The sequence below is a fragment of the Rhinoderma darwinii genome, chromosome 11 (assembly GCF_050947455.1).
Source record: "Rhinoderma darwinii isolate aRhiDar2 chromosome 11, aRhiDar2.hap1, whole genome shotgun sequence".
Lineage (NCBI taxonomy): Eukaryota > Metazoa > Chordata > Amphibia > Anura > Rhinodermatidae > Rhinoderma > Rhinoderma darwinii.
The window spans coordinates 24,089,516-24,111,664 of record NC_134697.1 but is presented as its reverse complement, the minus strand read 5'-3'; the positions used below and the strand labels follow the sequence as shown (position 1 = coordinate 24,111,664).

The window sequence follows — 22,149 nt, the reverse complement described above, 5'->3', positions numbered from 1 at the left end:
TTTCTTGTTCTGGTTTAGTTGTAATTAGTCACTAGGACCACTAGTATTATTCGGGTTTTCATTCGGTTTGCTATCATAAATGTTTGTAAAGGCGACTGCATGGGTAGTGCTGGATTTTATACAACTGTGGCAATGGGACTAAATGAAACACCTGAATTCATTGATTAAGTGGTATGTCCCAATACTTGTGTCCATATAGTGTATCATTTAAATCAGGTTTTTACATTTTTGTTTGCCTATTTTTTTTTTTTGTGACTATCCATATAATCAAAATATAAAATATTCCAGGATAGAAATACTATAATCTATACACACACAGATAAAGCTCTGGATGCGGCTCCTCTGTCACTCCCTGCTCTCTGGGGGAGGGGACTGTACTCAAATCACTTCCTGGAGACTGTAACAGTCTATGACATTTTTCTGTTAATTGACTCCCATTCATTGCAACTGCCATAAATACAGATAATACAAGATATATATATATATATATTACCTTGCCTTTCCTTGGAGCCCCATAGGAATGGAGCGGTACTGCACATGCTCAGCAACCGCTCCATTCATTTCTATGGGGCTATCGAAGATAGAGCTCGGCAGCTCCATAGAAATTAATATATCAGTGGTCGAGCATGCACACTACCACTCTATTCCTATGGGGCTCCCAGGAACGGCAAGGTAAGCCCGTTGTGGTCGTGGGGTCCCAGCATTCGGACCCCCACCGATTAGATATTTATCACCTGTCCTGTGGATAGGTGATAAATATTGATTCTGGAAAAACCTCTTTAACCCCTTAATGACTGCCGATAAGCCTTTTCACGATGGTCGTTAGTGGGCTTTATTCTAATGCAATAGCCGTTTCACGGCGCTGCATCAGAATAAAGTAAACAGAGCAGGGAGCCGATAAATCTCTCTGATCTCAGCTGCCCGAGGTTGCTGAGGGCTAGGGGCGTCCCTGCTTGAACGTGTGAGATCGATATTAGTATCGATCTCACCGGTTTAACCCCTCAGATGCGGTGCTCAATAGCGTGCACCGCATCTGAGTGGTTTTGGAGAGAGGGAGGGAGCTCCCTCTCATTCCACTGACACCCGGCGATAAGTGTCTGTGTCTCAAATGGCAGCCGGGGGCCTAATAAAGGCCCCCAGGTCTGCCTCTAGTGAATGCCTGCTAGATCATGCCGGAGGCATGACCTAGCAGATGCCTGTCCGTTTTAAATATTGCAGTGTATTATAAAAGCGATCGGATGATCGCATATTAAAGTCCCCTAGTGGGACTAGTAAAAAAGTAAAAAAAAGTTTAATAAAGTTAATTAAAAAAAATGTGGAAAAAACAAACAAACCAGTTTTTCCCCTTACAAACTGCTTTACTATTAAAAAAAACCCACAATAAAGCAAAAAAGTGACATATATTTGGTATCGCCGCGATCATAACGACCCCGACTATAAAGCTGTTACATTATTTAACCTGCATGGTGAACGCCGTAAAAAATAAAATAAAAAACAATGGAAAATTTGCTGTTTTCTGTTAATCCTGACTTTAAAAACATGTGATAAAAAATGATCAAAAAGTCGCATCTATTCCAAAATGGTACCAGTAAAAACTACAAGTCATCCCGCAAAAAAAAGCCCTCATACAACTACATCAGCGGAACTATAAAAAAGTTATGGCTTTTCAAATATGGAGACACAAAAACAAATAACTTTGAAAAAAAAGTGTTTTTACTGTGTAAAAGTAGTAAAACATACAAAAACTATAAAAATTTGGGATTCTTTGTAATCGTAACAACTAGTTGAATAAAGTTATTGTGTTATTTATACCACACCGTAAACTATGTCGATTTAGGACGCAAAAAAACTGTGGCGAAATTTCAGGTTTTCTTCTATCCCTCCAAAAAAAAGTTCATAAAAGTTAATGAATAAATTATATGTACCCCAAAATGGTGCTATTAAAAAGTACAACTTGTCCTGTGAAAAACAAGACCTTAAACACCTATGTCGACGCAAAAATAAAAAAGTTATAGCTCTTCGAATGTGACAATGGAAAAACGTAAAAAATGGCTTGGTCATTAGGGCCCAGAATGCAAGCAGGGGGAAGGTGTTAACTTCCTGGTGCCCAATGCAGATTCTGAAATAGAGCTCCAATCTACCATGTGCCATTCATAATACTGTTGTCTTCTTATGTGGTTGAGGGGCCCAGGTTCAAATGCTAAATTAGCACCCCCTACAGCTACGTTCCTGATATTTATAGAGGTCTGAAATCCATTTGTGTTGCTTTTTCTTCTGAGAGCTCCAAATATCCTTCTTCCCTTTACACAGCTATAGATTTAAATGATACAATTCTGGCAGCCTGAAGCTGTCACTAGGGGGATCTAACTTTACAGTTGCAGTTGAACTCAATAAAGAATTCATATGCAGCAACCTCCTAAGCTCCCCCTAGTGGCAGCTACAGGCAGCCACGTTTTTTTTTTAAATGATTATTTTGCAAAAGGAAACAGAAAAACTGAGCTTATTTCCCTTTAAGGTAAATCAGCACAGAATGGTGACGCCCTCGTTGCACCTAAATGATCATTAGCATAAAGTTAATAAAACGGATTTCCCTACAAAGGAGGCAGTAAGCAGAAATTAAAAATAAATGCTGGAAACAGGTTAGTCTCCTCTACAATACACTGTTACTAGTTTAAGGGTCAGTTCGGACTGAGTTTCTTGACATGTTTTTGGACGCGGAAACCGTGTTGGAAAACGCGCCAAAGAACGTCCGAAAATGCCTCCCATTGATTTCAATGGGAGGCGGAGGCGTTTTTTTCCCGTGAGCGGAAAAACTGTCTCGTGGGAAAAAGAAACGGCATGCCCTATCTTCAAGCGTTTACGTCTCTGACCTCCCATTGACATCAATGGGAGGCAGAGAAGGCGCATTTCAAGGCGTTTTTGCCCGTGGCGCTTAATGGGTCCTAGTGAAAAACGCGGCAAATGGCGGTCAGGCAGATCAAAATCTGCCTCAAAATTCGAAACGCAATTTTAAGGCAGAATTTTTTGCCTGCAAAAAACTCTGTGTGAACATAGCCTAATACAGACATTCTGGGGACAGACTCCCTTTAGGGCCCTGTTTACACTGAGTTTTTTTGCAAAGAAAAACTGGTGCAAAAAACGGCCGAAATTTACTCCCATTGAATTCAATGGGAGGTGGAGGCGTATTTTTACCGCGAGAAAAAAAAAAACACTCGCGGGAAAAAGAACTGACATGTCCTATCTTGAGGCGTTTTCCGCCTCAAAAACCCCATTGAAATCAATGGGAGACAGAAATAAACGCGTTTTTTGCCGCTTTTCTTTGCAAAAAACGCTTGCGGTTATTCCATATTTCTGTTCAAGAGATAGCTCAAAAAAGCCTCAAAAAAAGGCAGCAGAATTTTCTGCCTGCAAAAAACTCTGTGTGAGCATATATTTTGGCAAATCCTGAGTATGATTAACGGCTACCTTTTAAGAATAAAATAAAAAATCATTTGGAATTTACATAAAAACATTGATATAAATGTCACAGATGATAAATGTTCCATAGTTGGGAAGTTATTGTAATTAATTATACCGGCTTTCTGCTTTGTGTTAATAATGAATGGAAGTAAAACTTTTCTCAAATGCTGTTAAGAGGATTCATTCACGAAATAATGATGTTTCCGTTCTAATGTTATTTTTCATGCAGTTTTAGCTTCTGTGACATAAAACGTTTTGTCAGGCGTAATATATCTGTGCACATGAACTTTGATTGATAATTTAGAGCTTGTGCACTTAGAGGGCTTGATCAAAATCTCAAGAAAGCAACATCTTTGCTTCAGATTGTACGTACAGATGTAGCCAAGTTTATCTTGACTGATAACTTGCTGCAGCGTGTTGTCACACAACAAAAGCCATTGAAAAAGTCAAGTTAAAGCTTCTTGATAAGTCAAGATAAAGATGGTTAAACCTGTAACTTAAATATATTCAGCTGTGCTTTCATGAGTCCTCACATTTACCTGTATGTGTACTTAAAGGGAATGTCCACTTTTGAACATCATTTTACAGTTTATGTATAAATATAATCAACATAACAAGTTGATTAAGGGCATGACCACACATGGCGGAATTCCTCCGCAACTGTCCGCATCGATGCCGCACAGAATCTGCGTTGCAGATTCTGCAGCGGATCTGCACAAAATGTGCAGTACATTGATGCGGACTAGCTGCTGCAGACTGCGGGAAAAGTGCTTCCCTTCTCCCTATCAGTGCAGGATAGAGAGAAGGGACAGCACTTTCCCTAGTGAAAGTAAACGATTTTCATACTTACCGGCCGTTGTCTTGGTGACGCGTCCCTCTTTCGGCATCCAGCCCGACCTCCCTGGATGACGCGCCAGTCCATGTGACCGCTGCAGCCTGTGCTTGGCCTGTGATTGGCTGCAGCCGTCACTTACACTGAAACGTCATCCTGGGAGGCCGGACTGGAGACAGACGAAGGGAGTTCTCGGTAAGTATGAACTTATATGTTTTTTTACAGATACATGTATATTGGGATCGGTAGTCACTGTCCCGGGTGCAGAAACAGTTACTGCCGATCGCTTAACTCTTTCAGCACCCTGGACAGTGACTATTTACAGACGTCTCCTAGCAACGCTCCCGTCATTACGGGAGCCCCATTGACTTCCTCAGTCTGGCTGTAGACCTAGAAATACCTAGGTCCAGCCAGAATGAAGAAATGTCAAGTTAAAAAAGCAAGACGTATCCGCAGCACACATGACATGTGCATGACAGCTGCGGACTTCATTGCGGAACTTTGAATCTCCATTGAAGTCAATGGAGAAATTCCGCCATGAGTCCGCCACTGCTCCGCAACAGACAGAGCATGCTGCGGACACCAAATTCCGCTCCGCAGCCTATGCTCCGCAGCGGAATTGTACGCATCGTGTAAACGAACACTGCTAATTTAAAGTGAAAGTCAATGGAGAAACGGCTCCGCTGCGGATTAACGCTGCGGAGTGTCCGCAGCGGAATTTAAGTGGAATTCCGCCATGTGTGAACCCGCCCTTACTTTGTAAGCACATTGCATTACTTGTCTTGAAATGATCCTGAGTTATTATATCCTAGATCTGAACTGACAATTCTGCTGGTCGTTATTGGTAACCGTCAACAAGTTTGTCGTCAGACACGGCTCTAAGGGCATGCCCACACGTGGCGGATTTCCTCCGCAACTGTCCGCATCAATGCCGCACAGAATCTGCGTTGCAGATTCTGCGGCGGATCTGCCCAAAATGTGCAGTAAATTGATGCGGACTAGCTGCTGCGGACTGCGGTAAAAGTGCTTCCCTTCTCTCTATCAGTGCAGGATAGAGAGAAGGGACAGCACTTTCCCTAGTGAAAGTAAACTAATTTCATACTTACCCGGCCGTTGTCTTGGTGACGCGTCCCTCTTTCGGCATCCAGCCCGACCTCCCTGGATGACGCGGCAGTCCATGTGACCGCTGCAGCCTGTGATTGGCTGCAGCCGTCACTTAGACTGAAACGTCATCCTGGGAAGCCGGACTGGAGACAGAAGCAGGGAGTTCTCGGTAAGTATGAACTTCTATTTTTTTTACAGGTTGCTGTATATTGGAATCGGTAGTCACTGTCCAGGGTGCAGAAACAGTTACTGCCAATCGCTTAACTCTTTCAGCACCCTGGACAGTGACTATTTACTGACGTCTCCTAGCAACGCTCCCGTAATTCCGGGAGCCCCATTGACTTCCTCAGTCTGGCTGTAGACCTAGAAATACATAGGTCCAGCCAGAATGAAGAAATGTCATGTCAAAAAAGCAAGACGCATCCGCAGCACACATAACATGTGCATGACAGCTGCGGACTTCATTGCGGAATTTAGAATCTCCATTGAAGTCAATGGAGAACTTCCGCCATGAGTCCGCAACATCCATTGTATGCTGCGGACACCAAATTCCGCACCGCAGCCTATGCTCCGCAGCGGAATTTTCAGCCTCGTCTAAACGAAGCCTACTAAAAAGAAGTGGAAGGCAATGGAGAAACGGCTCCGCTGCGGATTAACGCTGCGGAGTGTCCGCAGCGGAATTCAAGAGCAATTCCGCCACGTGGGCTTTGCCCTTACAGCTTAGCTAAGTAAAGTAGATTGGATGACTGTACAGTGCCTGGTGTAAAGATGGCACTTCCCAGAATGCAAATCACCTGAACATATATTGAACTTGCAAAGAATGATGGGAAATTAGAAATCTGTCTCAAAACCCGCAGAATTGTGAATGCAGCGTTGCACTATAAAGCCGTGTTCAGATGTGGTGGAATTGCTGTTGAATTCGGCTGAGGACAGTCCGCAGTGGAATTCTGCAGCAGCCGTTTTTTTACATTTGTTTCTCTACATGTTTAGGAAACTTAGTTCAGACGTTGCAGAAAATAACTGTGCGGAAATTAGGCTGCGGTGCAGATTTTCCCCTCCGCAGCATGCTCATTATGTTACGGAGAAGAAGCGGAATTTCACTGCGGATTTCAACCTTTGCAATGCAAAAACTGAAATCTGTGGCAAATCCGCTGTGATATCTGCAACGTCTGAATTACCTGTCAAATATGCAAATGTTGGTGCAGATTCGTTGCGTAATTGCCCTGAATCTGCACCAACATTTGCAGCGGAAAAACTCTGTCACGTCTGAACATGGCCTTACAGGCTTTAACTTTGGACCAGTAGGATTAAAGTGAGTCTCCAGATATAGCCCAAAACATCTGGTGAGAGGCCTGTTTTTTTTTCATATTTATCACGTGTGTGTGAATAATTATGGTGATAGAGATCGATGTATTGCTTGTCAGTAAAATGTAAAATGTTGGACTATGTTTTATATTTTTCTTATCATGTTTGTTATGGTTCATGTTACATTTTTGACTGTTGTGTTACCAGGTCATCCTTCTAGATTTAGAGCCCACGTGAGTCCCCTGCTGCCAGCTCGGTTTGCCAGATTAACCGAATCACCTGCAGTTACCTTCATGACTACTTTAGCTGATCATGCATCAAAAGGTATGTCAAATTTTGCTGTGACCATTAGTGAAATAATTCCAGCCAAAACTGAAATCCACATTAAAGTTCAGCAGATTCTAAGGCTTTTCTAACATGCTTTCTGTTGCCGGCCTACTCATTGGCATTGAGATACTATGTGCTTTTTGTACACAAGACAGTAGTAACGATTTAAAGTAAAAACTACGCAGCGTATCGGACCTGAAACTCGCAGCACATTCTGTCCATAAAACTGCGTTTTTTCAGGCAGAATTTCTGCTGCGGAAAGCAGTACTGAAAAAACCCCAAAACGTTTATACTTATCCCCTTTCTTCCGTGCATAGTCCGGCCTCCTAACGTGACGTTGCAGGCCATGTGAATGCCTGTGATTGGCTTCAGTGGTCACATGGGATGAAATGTCATCCCAGGAGGCCGGACTGAAAGAAGAAGCAGGGAGTTCTGGGTAAGTATGATTTTTTTTTTTCCTGAGTTGAGATTATTGCAGTGGAATCGCTGTGATTGCGCCGCAAAAGTCGCAACACTTGGCTTTTTGTTGCGAGTTTTGCATCCCCATTGAATTCAATGGGGAAAACTTGCAACAGGAAAGCAACGAAAACGCAGCATAAATTGACATGCTACGGATTTAAATTCCGCACCGCAGGTCAATTTATTAACGTTTACGCTGTGGTTTTATCCACAGCATGGGCATGAGATTTTCTCATCCACCTCATCCACAATTGTGTGTGGAAATTCCGCAGCATTTACACTATGTGGGAACCCAGCCTAATGATTCAGGGTGGGTGCTGCTGCAGAGAAATTTAAATAAAACCTGCCACCTCTCCTGACATGTCTATTTTAGAAAATACTTGTATAATAACAATCATGGAACATACTTTCTTAGAACACTGTGTTGTGGCGCTCCTCTGTTATTCCTCCTAGAAATGTATGAATAAATTAACAACTGGGTGTTACCAATCCTTTTGTTAAAGGGGTGTGTCCCTACATGGTTTCACTCTGTCGGCACTGATTGGACAGTGTCAGTCTGTGTAGGGACACACCCCCAAAAGGTAAGACCCAGTTGTCAATTTAATCATAGAGTCCTATGATGAATAACAGAGGAACGACATAACAAAGAGTTCTAAGAAAAGATGCTCCAGAATTGTTACTTTATGGGGAATACAATTATTTACTAAAAAAGACATGTCAAGAGAGGTGACGGGTGCTCTTAACTTTTTTGTTGCTGGCTATCGTCACACATTACAGCTGATCACTAGGGGTTCCGGCAGCGGGATAACCAGCGATCATCTAATCATCAGGGGACTCTTCTAACAAAAAGGGATTGTTCGAAGAGGGCAATTCCTTTCAACATACAAGTCAGTCTTATCTTTAGTCATGATAGCCAGGATCTGAGAAGTAGCATTTTGAACGAACAATAAATACAATATTGTAGTAGATATCAGTCCTGAAATTTGTATCAAACTTTTTGTTTTTTATTTTGCGTGGAGTTAACATTTAAGAAATCCCTGAAGTTTTTACTCTGTAACTTGATTTTTACATGCCATTAACTTTTACAGACATTTAATTCAGACTCCTCTTCTGTTATAATGACCAGTGTCTGAGAAATAGACATTTTGAGCAACCAATAAATACATTATTGTAGTGGATATGTAGACATTACGGGATAGGCTACTGAACTGTGGAACAAATAACTATTATCATTATCTGATGCCTGCTACAGTGTGTGGCATACAAATCTTAATAGCTGGGCGAATGTCATTTGTTATATTGTATTTGCAATTTTCAAATTGGTTACATTATATTGAGCTGGTAACTATTTGCTTTTTCATATTTTTTTCTAAAAAATCTGTAGCTTTCCTTCCTGCCTGTGTTAATTAAATATGCAATTTATGTTGATGTAGATGAGCTTCCCGACTCATCTGGGTCAAATGTAAAAGGCAATTTGCATGTTTTATGTATATAGAACTTAAAAACATTTCAGCAAAATGTGTTATTTTTTATCTCAATTATGTCACTAATGACTCCATCTAAACTGAATCCCCTTTTTGTGACTATGATTTTTAAAGATAATTATCAATAAAGAAATAATCGCTGCTTCTTGACATCTGGTCAATGGCTGTGCAGAAATCATAAAATAGAATTTGTCGTATCCGAGCTTCGCTATTAAAGATGTGATGACCTTTAATTATCAGCATGTAAATCAATTGATGGTTTTGGATTATGTTCGCGCTTGTTTGCTTAGTTAGGAAAAGGAACAGACTCAAATATTTTTCCGTTTTTTTTGGGTTTCTTTTATGCTACATTTCATCGTGTTCAAGAGACAACAAAAGTAATCAGTAAGAGTTGCTTACATGGAAATTACCTCCATAGGATTGGCTAAAAGGAATTGGACAAAATAAAAAAAAAAGGTTCTGCTATTATTTGAGAACCAGCACCACTCTTGCCTTTTGGCTGTGTATGGTATTGCATCTCAGTCAGATTTACTACAATGGGGCTAAAAAGCAACTCTAGACACAGCCCAAAGACAAAAATGGTGCTGCTTCAGACAAGAGACAGACCCTTTAAATTGTTGTGCGTTCACACTAGTGTCATGGTTTCCGTTTTTATAACGGAGTCATAACAGCTATGCAGAATCGGTTTTGGAATGGATACTGGTGAATTACAATGGATTTTAATATTTGAATGCAGTCTCTAAGGCCATGTTCAGACGTGGTGGAATTTTTCCTTGCAACTGTTGCTGCAAATTTGCGGCAATTACGCAATGAATCTGCAGTCTCATTTGCATATTTGACAGGCAATTCAGATGTTGCAGATATCGCAGCAGACTTGCCGCAGATTTCAGCCTTTGCTTCTCCGCTGGCGGCCACGCATGCTGCGGAATGAAAATTCTGAACCGCAGCCTATTTTCCGCAATGGCTTTTTCCTTCACTAAGTTACCTAAAAAAGTATAGAGACCAATGGAAAAAACGGCTGCTGCGAATTTCCACTACGGACTGTCTGCAGCGGAATTCAAAAGCAATAAAGCAATTCCGCCACGTCTGAACATGCCCTTAGTTTCCACCAATGTTCTTGTATTTAATTGGCAGGAAGAAAAGTGCTGCAGACTGTAATATTCTTGCAGCATAGAAAGAATTCAAACCCCCCCCCCCCCCCCAAATAAAAATAACAATAATTCCAATACATAAAGAGCCTTATTCTAGTTGTAAAAAAAAACAAATCATGTTTAAGTGATCTTTGACAATACTTAAGTAATTAGACTCTACTATCATATAAATATTTTATAATTATTGTAATATCAAACTTTATTTAGAGATTGTTGAAAATTATTTAGAAATTGTTGAAAATAACAATACTAGACTCTTCATAATACCCTACACTTCTCTCAAGCATTCCTCCAAGACCAGTCTTCCCCCTAAGGCCTTATTCACACGAGCGTTGAATACGTCTGTGTGATGGCCGTTAAAGCAATGCAGACGCATGTTTTTCAATGGGGCCGTTCACACGGCTGTTGTTTCAATGGACTGTGTGAGGGTCTGTTGAAAAATAGAACATGTCCTATTACCTTCCGTTTTCACGGATCACTTCATAGACTTAAGTCTATGGGGATCAGTGAAAACGGGACCCGGACGGGGGCACCATGATTTTTTTCCATGGGACAACATACAATATACAAGTTTCATATATACTGCTTGCACATTTTATTTAGTTTTTTTTTTGTTTTTTTTAAGAGAATGTTTCATGTATTTAACTTTATTTAATTAATTAATTAGATGTAAGTATATAGAAGATAAATAATGTTGCAATGAATGGAGAAAAAGATATACAGAGCCTTATCTGTGTGTATAGTGTTTATATCCTGCCTTATCTAGGCCTCCAGGAGTACAGTGGAGCTAAAGGCCCTTTTACACTGGCTGATTATCGTGCAGACGAGCGTATAACGCTCGTTGACGATAATTGCCTTGTTTAAACAGGGCAGCGATCAGCAGATGAACGAGCAAATGCTCGATCATCTTCTGATCGTATAATTTTAAAAAAGTGAAATATTATTGTTGTCGGCAGCACATCGCCCTGTGTAGACATGATGATAATGTATGGGGATGAGCGATCAGAGTAACGACCGCTCGTCCCGATCCATAGCTCCGTGTGATAGGAGCAAACGAACGCCGATAAACAATGTCTCGTTGATTGGCGTTCGATGCACCGGTCGATTGTCGGCCTGTGTAAAAGGCCCTTAACCTGTCCACCTTCTAATGATGATAAGATGTTTCTGCTCTTCTGTCTCAGTCTATACAGCAAAGCTGACAAGTGAGTTGTAGGAAGTCTCAGTATTTTCTGACTGCTCGAGTGGCCAGTGTGAAAACTGGAATATTTTAAGATTTTTTATTATGTGGATAGTAACAATTTTTTTAAAATAATAACACCAAAATATTATTATAATAAAAACCTGACATACAGTAAATAATATGTGATCTTCTGATGATACATTCCCCTTGTAGATAAATTCCTAGCTGCTAGGTATAGTTAAAGGCATTCAGATTTATTTAAGGGATGTTACTTCATAGAATAAATAAAAAAATATTGTTGCCAATTTTATTTTAAGGATAAAATGAATTTCTCACTCCCAAATCAACAACCTAACAGCATTCTAAAGAAAAGCCCAATGTAGAGCCCGTCTAATGTCCCACTGCCTCTTAAAGGTCACAGCTGCTATTTCTCTGCTTTGAGAGTAAAGCTTCAATGGAACCACTCCTGAAAATAATCACACATCTATCTACTTTGAAGTTGTCTATCTAACGCAGAATTGTAATCTACCAATCTCTTACAATCTGACCTTTAGGAAAGTGCGAGAACCATTCATAAGGCAACACAAATATATCTACTTCTTAATAAAGGGGTGAGAGAGATATAGGTGAAACACACAAAGCAGTTGAATCTGCAGTCCTATATAAACCAATGATTATACATCATGGCATACTGCACTCTGTAAAGAGAGTTTGCAGTGCTGAATTCGCCATTTCGTGTATTGTGATATCCAACCTGGGTTTGGAGTTCCTTGGAGCCACCAGTGGAAATCATTCTGAGAGCCCTCCATCTATAAAGGGAATGCACGTGCACGCTTTTAATTTAACCCGTTCCCGACGTATAACATATATTTAAGTCGTAGCCGTGTAAATGAAGGATGGAGCGGGCTCACAGGCTGCGCCATACAACGCGGGTGGCTGAGCCGACACTTCACTGTAAAGATTGTTCAACCCCTTAGATGCTGTGGTCAATAGTGAATGTATTTGCTGAATGTACATATGGTCCAAGCTAAGTTAAATAAAATAAATGTGTACAAGGCCCCGGGACCAGATGGGTTACACCCAAGAGTTCTTAAAGAGCACAGTTCAGTTATTTCTGTCCCCCTCTTCATAATATTTAGAGATTCTCTAGTGACTGGTATAGTGCCAAGGGACTGGCGCAGGGCAAATGTGGTGCCTATTTTCAAAAAGGGCTCTAGGCCTTCCCCGGGTAATTATAGACCAGTAAGCTTAACATCAACTGTGGTAAAAATGTTTGAGGGGCTATTGAGGGACTATATACAGGATTATATGACAAAAAATAGTATTACAAGTCACAGCCAGCATGGTTTTACTAAGGACAGAAGTTGTCAAACCAACCTGATTTGTTTTTATGAAGAGGTAAGCAGAAGCCTAGACAGAGGGGCCACTGTGTATATAGTGTTTTTGGACTTTGCAAAGGCATTTGACACTGTCCCTCATAGACGTCTAATGGGTAAATTAAGGTCTATAGGTTTAGAAAGTATGGTTTGTAATCAGATTCAAAATTGGCTCAAGGACCAAATCCAGAGAGTTGTGGTCAATGATTCCTACTCTGAATGGTCCCCGGTTATAAGTGGTGACCCCAGGGTTCAGTGCTGGGACCACTATTATTCAACTTATTTATTAATGATATAGAGGATGGGATTAATAGCACTATTTCTATTTTTGCAGATGACACCAAGCTATGTAATAATGTTCAGTCTATTGAAGATGTTCATAAATTACAAGCTGATTTGGACACAGTTAGTGTTTGGGCATCCACTTGGCAAATGAGGTTTAATGTAGATAAATGTAAAGTTATGCACCTGGGTACGAACAACCTGCATGCATCATATGTCCTAGGGGGAGCTACACTGGGGAAGTCACTTGTTGAGAAGGATCTGGGTGTACTTGTAGATCATAGACGAAATAACAGCATGCAATGTCAATCAGCTGCTTCAAAGGCCAGCAAAATATTGTCGTGTATTAAAAGAGGCATGGACTCGCGGGACAGGGATATAATATTGCCACTTTACAAAGCATTAGTAAGGCCTCATCTAGAATATGCAGTTCAGTTCTGGGCTCCAGTTTATGGAAAGAATGCCCAGGAGTTCGAAAAAATACAAAGAAGAGCAATGAAGCTAATAAGGGGCATGAATGAATCTAAGTTATGAGGAAAGATTAAAACAATTAAACCTATTTAGCCCTGAAAAGAGACGACGAAGGGGGGACATGATTAATTTATATAAATATATAAATAGCCCATACAAGAAATATAGTGAAAACCTGTACCTTGTAAAACCCCCTCAAAAAACAAGGCGGCACTCCCTCCATCTGGAGAAAAAAAGATTCAATCTCCACAGGCGACAAGCCTTCTTCACTGTGAGAACTGTGAATCTATGGAACAGCCGACTGCAGGAGCCGTCACAGCAGGGACAGGAGATGGCTTTACAAAAGGCTTAGATAATTTCCTAGAACGAAAAAAAATATCAGCTCCTATGCCAATGTGTAGACATTTTTCCCTTCCCTTTTCGCATCCCTTGGTTGAACTTGATGGACATGTGTCTTTTTTCAACCGTACTAACTATGTTACTACAGTCTCCAAATCACAAAGCCAGTGTATATTTCCACGCATCCCTATTGCTTAGAATTAAGGCGCGACATGCTGGTTGATTGAAGTAAATTGACTAAATGGTTCTCAAATTTTCTATATAAAACGTTGTTATTATAACTCGATGAAACTATAATTTTCAAACGAAAATATTCACGAAGCAAAGGTCACAAATATCCATTATTCCCAATTACAGGAACAGGATTCTTCTTTGTCATATTTAGGAGCGTAAGAACAATGGAGTTCCTTCTGCACATTAATGATAATATTATTGCAGTCATCAAGTTTATGATCCAGGGCCAGTGGTTACAGTTTGAGTAATTTTTTTGTCGTAATTTTTGCCGTAGCATGATTAGCAGCCTGTAATGTTCCTCTTGGGCTGAGGAATATAATGAAGTGTTCTGCTTCAAAGCATTTGATTCACTGAGCAGGTATATTTTTGGGTAAAGCCAATATGTTACTTCTGTTATTACTGGGGAAATGTATTGCTATATGATGAAAAGGGAGAATAACATAAAAATAAAACACATTATTTATTAACATTATGCATTTTTGCTCTAGCTGACACATTTTTGGGACTTTTTTAATGTATTTTTACTGTTCGTTTTGCTATGTCCACAGTGCATAGCATATTTGTGTTTGTACCTCTCCTCATTAAGTCATTGCTTGATACAAAGGGGCACTTAAGGGCAAGGGGACACGTATAAGCTGGGAAGTGTGGCTGCAATGCGGATGAACACCAAGCCAACATGCGGTTTTACGCAATTTTGAAATGTTTGGTAATCTCCATGCCTTTATTTGCAGATTAAACTGGAGTCCACCTGCAGAAGCATGCGGACATTAATAAACATTTAAAAACCATAAAGTATTTCAGGAAAACCAAATGTCGCCCCATGATTTGTCTGCATTGTAGCCTCTCAGCGGCCATTACATGTTTCCATACTTAGACAAAACTCCATTTGTGTCCTTTTGGGGCACTATAGTTCTATAGTGATCTAAATGAACTGCACCTCTAATGCATAACATGCTGAGTCTTATCAATCCAATTTGAACTCCATTATAAAAAAAATGTGACTACAATATTGATTCCGGCAAAAAAAAAGGGAAACCTTACGGAACTGAGACAAACGGAAACCATTAGCAACGGAAGCGTTACTATTGAAATCAATGGTAATGCAAACGGAAATCCATGGTTTCCGTTCGTGGGTTCCCCTGACGGAAAGGTCTGCCGGAACCCATGAACTGAAACCCAACGCAGATGAGAACGGAGCCTAAGATTATTCATTTGGTTGGGTTCCACAACACAACCTTGTTACTGGGTGTAGCTATACGATTGCAATGGTAGCAGTCGCACTAGGCCCTAGAGCCTTAGGGGGCACAATGATAACCCCAATTTTATAAATGACAAATATTAGGAGGGGAACCCTATTACAGATTTTGCATTGGGGCCCAGGAGCTTTAATTTATACATTTGCCTAGTCTCTTAAATGTATGCATCCTACCTGTATTTTCCATTTTTTTTTTTTATAAAAATAATTTTCATATTTTACAGATAAAAGTAAAGAAGCAAAGAGAGCAACTTGTTCAACTGCATTCATTTTACATTCAGAGAGAAAAAATAACACTGCCAAGACAGATGAAAAGGTTCGTCTTCTCTAACTTCAGAAAGTAAAAAGACGTATTTATATGTCAAGGATAGAAAACTATTTCACTTGTGTGATTTTTTTTTGGTTTAATTTCTACAATGTAATGATTATGTCTCACTAGTAATTATTTTATTTGAGCTTCAGAAATAGCAGTTTGCCATATAGAAGTATAATTAAATATAATCACTTACACAATTTTTTTTTTTTTCATTTTGTTAAATTACAGATGGTTAATTAATAATAGGTTTTTGAATTTTGCAATAGATTTGACTTGTTGGTTTATGCTCTTCATTAAACTTTTTCATAAATCGGATTCAAGGACAATGTTTTGAAGTTGTCAAGTGAAAAGGACTGTGTGGCTAAAATCAACAAGCCTGTGGCATCAACACCGGTGCCCGGATCCCCATGGTAAGGTCCAAAGAAGAAAAACTATTTATTATTTTCTTTGTATGTTTTGTCTATTTGGAAGAATGTTTAAACATAAAAAATGTAGTTTGTTAATGTAAAAAGTTTTTGTTCCTTTTAGTATTCAATTTTATTATGTGATCTTAACCACCTGACATTTTAATATAATCCATGTATATAATCTACAGGGTACACTTTTTTTTCACCTTTACTTCATATACTGTATATCCTTTTTTTTTTATTGATGTAGCTGTATGAGACACTTTTTTTTTTTTAGGCAACTATTTATTATTTTCTTGGTATGTTTTGTCTATTTGGAAGACTGTCTAGACATATAAAATTTAGTTTGTCAATAGAACAATTTTTTTTAGTATTCTATTATGTGATCTTAATCACCTCACATATTAATATAATCCATGTATGTGATATACAGGGTGCAAAGTTTAACTCCTTACGGCACAACCTTTTTTTGTCTTAAGGGCACAAATAATTATTTCATCTTTACTTTACATACTGTATATCCTTTTTTTTTCTTTTTTCTTTATTGCTGTAGCTGTATGAGGCCTTTTTTGGCAAGATGAGTTGGAGTTTTCTTAGGCACCATTTTACATTTACATGGTATCATTTAATTTATACCAAATTGTTATTATGGGGGAAATATCGAAAAAATAGATTCTGTTATTGTTTCTATTTTTTTGTTTTTTGTTATTTTTTATGTTGTTTACCTTTTATACAGCTGTCACTCAAAGCTGTTTGTTGTGTGGCCATGTCCATATGATCACACGCCTTACATGTATAGTGCCGTGCATTACGACAATCCCACCCACGCATTTAAAGGAGTTGTCCAACGTCAGTGATTGGAACATTCATTCTTTTCATGTAGATACTCAAAATCTGTCCTGATATATTTCTGCTCATGCATCTATGGTTTACAGCTGCTGTGTTTAGTTCAAAGAGAATTGTCCTGACTGATAAATTGCCTATTTGTTTACGCTACTGAAGCAGAGCTGGTCTTACCTAGGCCTATGTCTATAGTCGTTCAAGGGAAAAGTTTACACATAAATATACTGAACAGTGCATATTTCTACGTAAATAATGTGTATTTATGTTAATTAGACACTCATAGTGCTGTGAGAATAAGAGGAGGACACCCCTTGGGAAGGCTGCCGAGAGCATTAAATGTTGTGAGAAGCTTATCACAAAGTTCTGCTTTATTTTGTAAGATTAGACAAATATTTAAACATATACATGATTTAACCCCTTAATGACCAGCCTATTTTAGACCTTAATGACCAAGCTATTTTTTACGTTTTTCCATCGTCGCATTCCAAGAGCTATAACTTTTTTATTTTTGCGTCAACATAGCTGTATAAGGTCTTGTTTTTTGCGGGACAAGTTGTATTTTTTAATAGCACCATTTTGAGGTACATATTTATTGATTAACTTTTATTAACTTTTTTTGGGGGTAATAGAAAAAAATCCGAAATTTTGCCACTCTTTTTCGCGTCCTAAATCTACGACCTTTACCGTGTGGTATAAATAACACAAGAACTTTATTCAGCGGGTTGTTACGATTGCAACGATACCAAATTTGTATAGATTTTGTATGTTTTACTACTTTTACACAGTAAAAACGCTTTTTTTTTAAAATTATTTGTTTTTGTGTCTCCATATTTGAAGAGCCGTAACGTTTTGATTTTTTCGCCGATGCAGTTGTATGAGGGCTTTTTTTTTGCGGGATGACATGTAGTTTTTATTGGTACCATTTTGAAGTAGATGCGACTTTTTGATCACTTTTTAATCACATTTTTTTAAAGTCAGGATTCACAGAAAACAGCAATTTTTCCGTAGTTTTTTATTTCATTTTTTACGGCGTTCACTGTGCAGGTTAAGTGATGTAATAGCTTTATAGTCGGGGTCGTTACGGACGCGGCGATATCAAATATGTGTAACTTTTTTACTTTATTTTGTTATTTTAATACTAAAGCAGTTTGTAAGGGGAAAAAGTGGGTTTTTCATTTTTTTTTCAAATTTTTTTTTATTAACTTTATTAAACTTTTTTTTTACTTTTTTACTAGTCCCACTAGGGGACTTTAATATGTGATTCTCCGATCGCTATTATAATACACCGCAATACTTTTGTATTGCAGTGTATTACTGCCTGTCCGTTTAGAACGGACAGGCATCTGCTAGGTCATTCCTGCGGCATGATCTAGCAGGCATTCGCTACAGGCAGACCTGGGGGCCTTTATTAGGCCCCCGGCTGCCATCGGAGACACAGACACTCGGCGATCTTATCGCCGGGTGTCAGTGGGATGAGAGGGAGCACCCTCCCTCTCTCCAAAAAACACTCAGATGCGGTGCACGCTATTGAGCACCGCATCTGAAGGGTTAAACGGATGAGATCAATACTAATATCGATCTCACCCGGCAGAGCAGGGAGATTTGACACCTCCCTGCTCTGTTTACCTTATTCTGATGCAGTGCCGGAAAAAGGCTTATGCATCAGAATAAAGCCCGTTAGTGGCCGCCGTGAAAAGGCGTATTGGCGGTCACTAACGGGTTAAGGTGGGGCCTAATTTATGGGCGGAGTCTTAAGCGCCAGTCTATTTGTGCCTACAGGCTCCTGACATGTACATTTAAAGAAGTTGTTTAATGTGACCTTCTGGTCTCAGGACAAAATTATAAATATGATGCTGTATATACAGTAGCATAATCTGGTGCCCTCTAGTTGTCCCCCTATGCCATTGATCTGCCATTTTAGGGTTCACTCTCTGCGGTCTCCAAATAGCTGCAGCGCTTCTTAGACTATGAGTCTGAGACACTCCCACTGTTCTTGGATTAGCCAGAGCTGCTCACGTGAGCCGTTCTGTCCAATCTGTGAACAGAGGGAGTGTCTTCGACTCAATCTGAGAAGCGCTGTGGTCATTTTGAGACAACACAGAGGGGCCCCTAAAATGGCAGATCCACAGCAGAGGTGCGCAACTGGAGGACACCAGATAATATTACTCCATATACCCCATCACAGTTATATTTTTGTCCTGAGTCCCGGAGGCTCGTTTTAAGGTTCAGAACATTTTTCAAAACCTCAGCCCTGAAAATAGGCATATAAATACCTTCTATTTTAAGAGGGCCCTACTGTCTTCCAAATTGCTTGAGTAAGGGGTGTTTGGTTAATTTTAGCCCTCCTCACCCTAACCTTGTTACCTAAAATGGATTAGGACGTTCCAAGCCCTACTTTTATAGAGCCATCTAGAACTGATGAAGACTAATAAGACAAAAACAGCTGTGTGCAAGTTGAAATAAATATTTCTCTTATTAGGCTGTATCTGTGTCGTACACCAGTGGTTCAGGATGCATAGTTGGCATCTAGGTGCAGAAAGGAACAATTTCTTTATTGCCACCCCCTTTGCTACGTTTGACATAATTAATTTATGGAGAAATTGTAAACAGAAAGTTAAATCTGATTGAGACACCCACCCTAATTTGAAAAATGGTCTTTTAGATGGGTGGTCTTCTGCAAGATGAGCCCCAATAAACATAGAATATAAGAGAATTGAAACTGTATATATAGTAATTCACATCCACAACATTCAGTTATTGCATAATAATGCACTATGGTGATGTACAAGCTTGGAACTTACTGTATCAAATACAGTATATGTATGTGGGTGATAGTTATTTGTTCTCCATTGCAATGAAGTGAGCATTCCTGCACTGTAAATTCTTACACAATTACTTATTTTTCATTCATTTTCATATCATTATCATGTAATGTCCATCTAGAACCTTCTGTCCATCAGAAACCTTCTACCCTAAAGGCGGAGGTGATGGTGTGATGTATTTGTTTTGCTCTTCCTTCTAAGTATGCCATTGATGGACCTTACAACAAGTATCCAGGTTACAGAACCAAACAATGTCAGGGAGACCCTATCCTTCATACAATTGCACCAAAGAGACGTACTTATAAGGTCCAAACAGTGCCAAAGAAAACAGAAGAACAATGAAAATATGTTAAAAAAAAATGTCACCCATGTGCAATGATTTGTACTGAAACATTTTAATGACGTGCTTGAAAAAGTCTCGGAATAGCTGGAAAATCACACATGGGTGACAAAAATAAACTTTTTGAACATATTTTCTTAGTAAGTGGAGATATTCCGTTTTCTTTGGCAGTGGTGGGACTGTACAGTAGTGGTGGGACTGTACAGTAGTGGTGGGACTGTACAGCAGTGGTGGGACTGTACAGCTGGGGCAACTTGTGCCTTAGTGTCGTGGTTCTATAACGATTTCTGATAAAAAGAAATAAGGCATATTACCTAAACTTTTTGGATAATAGATGGAATTCTGCCACATGCTGATGATTTGTTGATACTTTTTCTGGGAAACAAATTAGAGAACACTATGTTTATTGAAGTGGTCTATAAGTCAATGTTATGTGCCACAGAGTCTGCGAAGCACAGAAGATTTGACATTTGACATAGGTTTGTTTTAGTCCTTTTTTTATATAAACCAATGAAGAAAATAACAATTTAACAAGAATTGTATTTTTAAAAACAAATCGATGTTTTTTTTTTGTCAACTTGGAAACTACTAAAGCAATTTTATGACACTTCTGATAATAAAGTTGAATTTGCATTTAAATTTAATGTGCCTGTGAATTCTGTAGCCAAATTTATGTGTGAGTGAAAAACAGCTCTGCAGAGACATCATAAAAATGTGTTGTACAGCTGGGATAATAAATGCTTCTCTGACAGGAATCATAAGCAACGTTTCTCAAAACTACCTGATTTTTCTCGGTTATTTATTTTGTAAAAAGATATCATTGCTATTGGGACTACGATATGCTCCAGTGGGATTTGCTTAGTCTATATTATGCCTGGAGAGCAGTTCTGTCTCTGATCTGTTCAGAATAAGACGATAATTCTATTAAGAAGCTTTCCTTTACAAAGACAGAAATTCATTTTTGAAGCTGTAAAAAAAAAATAATCTTCATGTAGCCAATGAGATAAACGATATGGCCAAAAGTATGGGGACACCTAACCATCAAACCTATATGAGCTTGTTGGACATCCCATTCAAAAATTAAAAGGCAGTTGGAAGCATACAATTGTCTAAAATGTCCTTGTATACTGTAGTATTTACATTATCCTTCACTGAAAATACTGCCCCAGACCATTATCCCTTCTCCACCAAATTTTACAGTAGGTACTATGCATTCGGGTAGGTAGTGCTCTCCTACCTACCATACCCATACTGCAATCAATGTTTCTCTATAGAGATTTCATAATTGTGGGCTTGATTTTATGCACCTGTTTGCCCCAAAAAATCGTAAGGGCTATGTAAACCTTTGAAGGTGTTTTTAGTTTTTTTTTTATAAAAATGTCAGTCAGTTTGATTGGTGCAACTTTTAAAATCAGTTTCTGTTAAAAATTACTTTTACTTTTTGAGATACAATTGCTCTGTGTCCAGTCTACAGAGCTGTTATTACTTTCACTAAGACCTGAATCCGTAAATCCCGTGGACCTGAAGAGTTCAGTGTCAGCGGGTTTTGCGTATCTTTGACAAGCAGGATCCACCTGGAATTGATCACATCTAAGTTATGAAGTAGTCCAAGCACATTGTACAGTACCTGGTGTAATGCCACTTACAGACTTTTTGACAGATATTCAGGCAAAGGAATAATTTTCTTGCAAGGATCCCCATCACATTGAGTCTGAAATGTGATGAATGAGTCTGAGTCTGATGAATGAGTCTGATGAATAATCATTCAACCAATGGCTATCTAAAGTATATGTCCAGATTTATAGATGTGTGATATTGTAAGTTTGATAATGCAGTCAACACTGTCAGCTCAGACATTGTAAATGGTAATCACACTTGATCCAATAAATGAAGTTGGAGCGCATTGTACTGTACCTTGTCATTGTATTGCTAACTTGTAAAGATGCATCTGCTTGAATATAATACAGACAGTTCCTAAGTAAGTCAAATTCTACTTAGAAAGACTTTTTGGCAGAGATTCAGGCCAAGGAATCATTTTCTTGCAAGGATTCCATCGCATTAAGTCTGAAAATGGTATAAATATGTTGTATTGAAGAAATACACTCTTGAAATACTCTTTCAGAATGGCATTATTGGTGCTAACTGGAATCTGCATAATGTACA

The 22,149-nt window shown here is 39.1% G+C and overlaps 1 protein-coding gene across 1 annotated transcript in view; it reads left to right on the top strand.

Annotated features, from left to right (window-relative positions):
* The window catches only part of TCERG1L (transcription elongation regulator 1 like), a 142,991-nt gene that overhangs the window by 99,183 nt on the left and 21,659 nt on the right, over positions 1–22,149 (top strand). Inside the window, exons 5-7 of the mRNA XM_075843161.1 lie at positions 6,908–7,024; positions 15,483–15,574; positions 15,896–15,984. Coding sequence (XP_075699276.1) covers positions 6,908–7,024; positions 15,483–15,574; positions 15,896–15,984 — 298 coding nt within the window. The remainder of the gene's footprint in view (positions 1–6,907; positions 7,025–15,482; positions 15,575–15,895; positions 15,985–22,149) is intronic.